This window comes from Hyposmocoma kahamanoa, unplaced genomic scaffold (genome assembly GCF_003589595.1).
Source record: "Hyposmocoma kahamanoa isolate Upper Pololo Valley unplaced genomic scaffold, ASM358959v1 100059, whole genome shotgun sequence".
Lineage (NCBI taxonomy): Eukaryota > Metazoa > Arthropoda > Insecta > Lepidoptera > Cosmopterigidae > Hyposmocoma > Hyposmocoma kahamanoa.
The window spans coordinates 9,482-17,523 of record NW_020653212.1 but is presented as its reverse complement, the minus strand read 5'-3'; the positions used below and the strand labels follow the sequence as shown (position 1 = coordinate 17,523).

Here is an 8,042-nt window from a genome sequence, read left to right as displayed (position 1 = left end):
TCACTATGAAAAATATGATTCCTACCGAAATAGGACAGTAATTGAGTCAGCATAACCTATTCGAATATTTATTACTAAACGACTTGTTTTTTGCCGCAATGCCACCTGTGAGAATTATGCAAGGTTTTTCTTCGCTCGGCCAGGTACCTTTACAGCTACCAGCGGCTGACAAGAGATGTCGCCTATATTAATCGCAATAATTATTTTATTAGTAGCAAGAGCGGCAGCCACGGTTAGTGTTTGTTCGATCTTTTTTTTACAAAAAATGTATGAATGTTGCTACTTTATATTTACAAGTGTCGTCACTGAAATTCGAACCGTGAACGTCTAAATAGAAGAGCAGGCGTTGTTATGTCAACAAACGACCACGGCACTTACAGGTTGGTGATGAACAGCGTGATGTGGTCGGGCGGCACGAAGTCGTACTGCGGCGCGACGACGCGCGACGAGCACGCCTCCGCGCTCCTGCGAACGCATGTACGGGGTTACCACCTCGCAAGACAACGTTACTAACAGCAGGAGCCTACTAAACGTCACACTAACTATTCATATGTAATTTGTAAACGTTACATATCACAAACAATATAAGTTAGTAAAAGGTAAACCTAGTTTTTTTATCTTTTCGTAAAGGATTTGTGACTAGAAAAACCCTGGTCTAAACGGTAATAACTCTAGTCAGGACGGGGATGGGAGTCATCGCGGAGGACGTCGCATATTTGAACCTACCTTACTACCAAATACCAGATCTCAAAAGTGTCTGATAGTACAACAAAAAAAGTTTGTTTTTGGTAAATTTATTATGTTTTGTAAAAAGACATGGGAATAAAGTTGTTGTTAATGATGTTAGTAACAAAATCAAAGAATCATTTATCACATGGGAAAAATAAATTTACACTTGAAAACCTACGCTGATTTCCCTGAGAAGAACGAGCAAGAAACTCTAGTGATTGCTCTTTTCAAATAAACTTAAATACCATGGAATACACTTTGAATCAAATTTGTGTGGAATATAGGGGTCATGTCGTATTTCCACTACATCTTTATCTACCACGTAGTCTTCAATTGTGTAATATGACTTTTCTATGAAAATATTTTTAATGTACTTTTTAAACTTAGGAAATGATAATCTTAATATATGCTCCGGAATCTTATTGTAAAAACGTATACAGTTCCCTAAAAGTTCCATAAAAGAGTCGATTACCTTGGTTAAACGAAATCGTGGTAACGTGTATAGTATTTTTTTGAAATAAATTATACTATATAGTAGGAGGGAAACGAGCAGACGAGACACTTGATGGAAAGTGGTCATCGTCGTCCATGGACATCTGATCATCAGATGAACTGCCTATGTGTTGTGTTAGCCTTTGAGAGCCCTGCCTGTTGATTCGCTTTTTGAAGAACCCCATGTCATAGCGTCGAAGATATGGCGGGAGACCATTCCACATCTTGCAGGTTTGAAGACCGAATGAACATGACGCCCGCGTGATCTTACAATGCCAGGTTTGAAGGATGCGGAGATGGTGAGATGGAAACCACTTCGTAGACTCTCTAAGAAACTCTGTAGACTTGGGTGCTCCAATCCGTCTGTGAGTTCGGGATCATCGAAAAACTCGAGCAGCCCGACGTTAGATGGAGTCAAGCATCAAATACAATTTTCTCGGAAAATATATGCGTATTTTACCGAATTTATTATACTGTGTCATTACTATGTATGAAAATATGATTGTTATTTTAACTTGCTTAACTTTAGCATCAGACGAGTTTTATGTAATTTAAAATGAATTGTTATCTGATTAACTTCGTAATTGGTTATAGTATATTTGAATCGAATTTGAATTTTAAATGTCCTTATTAAAATATAAAAGTAAGGCAATTACAAAATGAACTTATTTTCAATTTGTAATAATCTAATAAAAAATATGAGGTTAATCGTTACTTAGGTTGACTCACCTTCTCGAACATTTAAGCTCAATACATAAATGATATTTAATTTTTTAATTGTTTAGCGACGTGAATTTTACTTCTGTGTACTGCTTTTGGTGAGCAATGCGTATAATAAAAAGAACGAAAGGACAACTAGAAAGCGACTCACTCGAAATACTATATTTGCATAAGACCACATGAAAAAAATTAAGTTATATATTATAAAACAAATTAAAAAGCTGCATAATATGTCAATAAACGAATACATAAAATTAAACATTCGACTGTGAACTGGCAACCGGTACTATCTAAATTTATATAGCATCTGGTTTATTAAATTAAAATACGTAGTGTACATGCATTACATGTGTAATAAAAAAATTTGAAAACTACGAGATGCTATATGTACGGTTTTTGCACCGTACAATACTTTGCTAACTTATAAACTTACATATTGCACGTGTAAATGCTCATAAAGACAGTTGACAACTCGCTTCACTAGCGATCGGCCACAGACAAGCATCCAAAACTATACTGTACACTTTTTACTTAATACATCAACTTATTACGGAAATTGTGGTTTACGTCAACTCTATATCCTACTCTACTTAATAATACTCCAATCTTAGACGTTCAGAGAACCACACACTATATAAATGATGCCAGCAAGTTTTTTCTTCATCTTGTAAAGTTGTCAAAATTGAAGTAGTACCGATTGCCAGTTCATAGTCGCATTTCTTTATATATTACATGTCCGTGTTTTTTTTTTGATATTTTCATCCATTTCCCAAAATGTACTTTCTTAATTTTATCACTATTATTGAGGGAGCGAAATGGTGGCGGTTAAATTGAATTTCGTCATTATTGTATTACTGGGCAATAGTTGTCAGCACAAAACATTGGTACTTATATTTAAAACTTAGGAGTAAATGAAGAGAAAATCAATGTCTGAATTAAGTTGGGTCGCGAGAAATAATGGAAGGTGAAAAGTCCTCACTCGTAGGGCAGCGCGTGATGCGGCGGCGCCAGCGCGTTGAAGTGGTGCTGGTCGCACGCGTACAGGGGAGACAGCTTGTACAGGGGGGCCAGCACGATCACCTGGAGGGGGCCACATGGGTTTCCACGTTATGAAATTGTGGCGTATGTGTATTACACCGGATATTGGGAAATTCATAGGAGCAATTGTCACTCCAAGATTGCCATTTTATTGAAAATAATTTGAATTCACTCAAATATGATGGATAAAAAAAATGGCAACACTGGCCGCGGTGACAGAAGGGACCTGCTGTCTTATTTTAAAAAAGCACATTATGAAGCTACTTCGTTTTAAGAGAGCCTCGTTCACTTTGACTTGAAACGATTTGAATCGGCAATCTTCCAACAAGGCTCCAGCGACCCGTCAGTAACAGCAATCGATTCGCAACACGACGACTCACCGGCACGCTGTAGAACTTGGCGGCCGTGGTGACGGCGTGCAGCCCCGCCTCGGCCAGCGCCGCGCCGCCCGCCAGCGCCGCCCGCGCGCCCACCACCACCTGCGAGAGACACGTCAGTGGCGGGGCTGCGCGGGCGCAGCGCCCTGCCCCTCGCCCCCCGCCCCTCGCCCTCGCCGCACCTTGTTGACCCGCGACATGAGCCCGCACACGGCCGCGTTGCTCACCACGGTGACGGGCGCGCCCGCCGCGCTCAGGCGCAGCGCCATCGCGTGGCTCTGCGGCGAACCAAACATTAGCCTCGGCCCCTTCCGCGGCCGGCGGCCAACCGCAGCTGCGTCACCTTCTGGTGCTGCGTGCCCTCGACCAGGATCAGCCGGAACTTGCGGCTCAGGCACGTCTTGAGGAAGCGCTCGGCCAGCGCCGACGCGCCGTACGTCAGGATCAGCTCGTCCGCGTGCACGTGCGAGCGCGCCGTCCCGCAGATGGACTGCGCCGACGTCTCCAGCTCGAGGCGGATCTGCGATCGGGCGAGGGAAACGTCACGTTGGTGCGCTCTCGTTCTCGACTTCCGACCGACCACCGAGACAAACACGATATTCTTTCTTCCAAACGGAGCGCCCGAAGGACAATGGTACGCATTTGTATAAAAGAGTCCTTCAATCTGACCTAAATTGTTCTTTTCGGAAAACGCAGATGGCGGTAGTTACGTTATTCCATTCTTTTCCTCTACGCATTAGGAAAGAGGAAGCAGAGCTATTCGTGCGATTAGATGTTATATCAACGACATAAGGATAAGAGTTCTAGTCTTTCTAGCAAAGCGAAGGAGGAACGGCGAGGCTCTCGGAAAGAAATCCGACAAAACCTGCATTAGCATCGTCAAATTCTTTCAACGCCTTTTCTAAAATCCATATAATTATACAAATGACTAAGATTCTTCTTGCTGATTTTGAAATGGTCTCGATGGTATTGTTATTCGTTGACGCAACAAAGTTATTAGAATAAGTCGTCCGGTAAATATAACCTCCTATTGCTTCTTGAATGGCCAACTGTAGAACCTGAACAAACATACCTCAGCGATGTGTTCTCTCAAGGGCTCCCTGAGGTCCTGCTGGTTGGGCCCGAGCGTGGCTCTCCTCGCGCCTGCACCGAGCACCAGTTTCTGAAGACTCTCGCCGCCGCCGTACTGCGTAAGGAGCCACTTAAGTCAAGTTCAAAAAGGGGCAACTGTTGGGCTAGATAACAGATCGAAAGTTACCAATTGCACTAACAATACTTGAAATGAAGCCAAAACCGAAAGATTATCAATGAACACTATCAACAGAAGTATCTCGAACTGACGCATGAGCCCACCGACACCCACCCCACAGGGTGTGGACTCCACTAAAATGATTCCAATTGTTTTTGCTGTGTCGTTGCGCTTCTAACACAAATGAAGAATTAAGCGATGGTCGTTCACCGGTTCTTAAACCTGAGCCCGTGACCGACTGTGCCATTGTCAGGGAACACCGCCTCTCCCTTTTGATAAAACAAAATCCGTGTTTAGATCACCGGAGAGACGAGAATCTATAAAATAATAATAATTGGTGTTATATTTGTAGATTACATTTTATTTTTACACAAATTCGATTAGATTTCGATTCCCGGGCCGGGATAAATGTTTAAATGGCCTACATTTATTTCTCTCGTGAGTTTGTTTTGTGTCCACGGCACCCGCGATACCGGGTTTCCCTAGTGCGGGGCTATTAGTGACTTGAGTTTAGTTTAAGTTATAATGAAATATAATACATTTTTATGTTTATATACCGTGCTAATAAATAAATAAAGACAATGCATTACACATTTACATGTGTGCTGCCTCTGCTGGTACGTAATGTGATGTAGAGAATGACATTTTATGGCTATGTGGTGGGACGAGGACAGCGATAGCCACAGAACAATAAATACAGTAGAAGTGGTTAGTAAGTGTAGCACGCGTGCCAATTGTAGGCGTAGTTCCGCCTACTACAGTCCGCCATTTTCGCTTTGTACGTTATGGTTGTGTCAATTCTCTCGATCATAATCTCTAAAATCGTAGAAAAATGCCTTGTTGTGCTGTTTTGGTGTGAAAAAATTATAGCTGCACCAAAAATATTACCTATGGTGGTATTTCTTATCATCAGTAAGTGTAATAATAATAACCCACACGGTCAACGTAGCCCCACACTAGGGCAACCCAGTGTCGCGGGTACCATGGACACACACATAGACAACCACAAATTACACCAAACTCACGAGAGAACTAAATGTAGGCCATACAAATATTTCTCCTGGCCCGGGAATCGAACCTGGGACCTCTGCGTGGCAGTCTGGCATGGTAACCGTTTGGCTATGGAGGCAGTAAAAAGTAAATAATTTTAATTAATTTTTAATTTTCTGTTTATTTGCACTGTAACAAATGAAAAGAAACATTATCCCAGTGCAATATGGTCGAGTTTTTTGGAGTACTAAGTAATTATCTCGAATTTTTCATAGTAATGAACAAATTTGAAAGTTAATTGATGAATGAATAAGTGTGATACCTGGTCTGCGTTGGCGCGGTACTCGTCCTGGATGGCCCTGAGCACGCGCCGCACCATGTTGGCCGCGACGAGCTCGGCGGGCAGAGCGCGGACAATGCGACGTCCCACCTCGCGTACTACGCAACTCAGCTGCCTGTAATTGACATCAAATGCTTGCATACATAATATACGTAAGTGAACATTGTACAAAGTCAAAAATATAAAATGAATTTATTACTGATTAAAAAAACTTAAATTGAGTGTTTAGAATAAAATTGAATATTTCATGTGATTTGGGTACCATCATGATGATCATAGTTATAAGTTGAGTATATTTTAGTGACAACTTTAACGGAGCTACTCGGAACGCGTCGTACTATTACTAATATAAAATGTATCATCAGGGGAAAATTCTGAAAAACTAGTTTTATCTACATATTGTGTAACATTATATTATTTAAGGCTAAACTGTTGTTGTTTCAAAATAGATAAATAAAGCTCTTTATTATTATTATCATACATAGATCAAACAAACAGAAATATAGACATGTGCCAGCGTCCGTCACCTCAACGCGGCTATGCCACAATCCCTTTCATTGTAATTGAATTACTAACTAATTTCTACATGTAGCTTAAGCCAATAAACATGCTGTTTGAAACCATTCCTGTTCTACTATACACCCTTATTTCTGAAATACCTGATATAAGAAGCCTTTAATGCAGTACTGCACTCCTTGTCATAAACAACATATTTGCATTATGCACATTTACAAGACATTGGCATCTATGTTAATTAAACTCGATTTGCCTAACAATAAAACTGAAACTAATTAAGATATAATAAACTAATTAGAGGGGGTTGATGATCTCATTTCGCTGATTACAGATAATATGTAATAACTCTATTTATCTAAAAAGTGTTGGTTACGTTGTTTATGATTATAACAGCAGAATACTTACATGGCATTGGCATTTTGTGAGTCAGAGATGACCAGCTCCAGTAGAGCCACTGTCGCCACTGCTATCTTGTTGGAGCCTTCCAACTTTCTGCAAACAATACAAGTAATTAGTAAGCAGGGGTCAATATTCTCAAACTATCCCAGAGGGAGACTGACTTATTTCCATATCTATAATAAATAATAATAACTTCTAATCTTGTTTTATACAGTTTTCAATGAAATATGGTAAAAAGTCAGAAACGATTTTGCATAGCCTTCACAATAGTATTTGTTGATATTGTTTTTGTCATTGTTCATTGTATTGTTTGAAGGCTTTAGTCATTCATTGTGATCTTGTTTGAAATAAACCTCCTGTTGTTTTTCATAAGTATATACTACATATTCCATGCAACTATTGATCTTACTACAACTTAAGGTACATATTCCATTCAGTGCAACTAAATCACCAGTTCAATCTTGGTATTGTTTATTATATATAATAAATTGGTCTTGTTATTGTTTTTAACATGAATACTTTGATTGTAACAGGCTGTTGACTTTCTTTAATAAAAATGTTTAATTAAAAAATTAATAAATACATTTCTGATGTAATAACACATAAATATTGTTGAACAGAAACTTAACCAATTTTACGTTTAAAACAATCGACGATACAACATAGGGCCTTATGTTAAGCGTTAATATATAAGACAAGTGATAATTAGTTACTATAATTACAGAATTGCGTAAATTAGAAAGATCAAAATTAGAAATCTGCCACGACTTACCCATTTCGAATATCCGAGACAAATTTTACTATATTGTCGACATGTTTCGTGTTTAATTCTATCACTGAATCCTCTAATGGCGACATATTATTAAATAATTACCCACTTAACACAAAAACTCAAATATTTTAATTTTTAATCATTTAAAAATAAAACACATAAGCATAACCCACTTCACTTTTTATTTTTATGGCTCCATCAATATGAGAACTGATGATTTTGCCAATGTCACAGTTGAAAGAAAAAAAAAACGAAACCAAAAAAAAAATTTTCGCTAAGCTCTAATAGGACATTAACCGGTGTTGGTAAGTTGGACTACGGGAGTACTCAGTTGAGAATGTAAAACAAAACAGCAAAACAATATTTATAAATATATGTTATTTAAGTGGATAAATTTACATAGAGTAACAATATGGGGGG

At 39.3% G+C, this 8,042-nt stretch overlaps 1 protein-coding gene across 1 annotated transcript; it reads right to left on the bottom strand.

The window, feature by feature from the left end:
* Positions 1 to 374: 374 nt before the first annotated feature.
* LOC113229259 (translation initiation factor eIF-2B subunit beta) lies at positions 375 to 7,708 on the bottom strand. The gene is made up of 9 exons (XM_026462802.1): positions 7,623 to 7,708; positions 6,857 to 6,943; positions 5,918 to 6,050; positions 4,429 to 4,542; positions 3,700 to 3,876; positions 3,539 to 3,634; positions 3,360 to 3,458; positions 2,921 to 3,021; positions 375 to 465 (listed from the first exon to the last, which is right to left on the bottom strand). The coding sequence occupies exons 1-9, from the start codon at positions 7,706 to 7,708 to the stop codon at positions 375 to 377; spliced, it is 984 nt and encodes a 327-aa protein (XP_026318587.1).
* Positions 7,709 to 8,042: the final 334 nt, after the last annotated feature.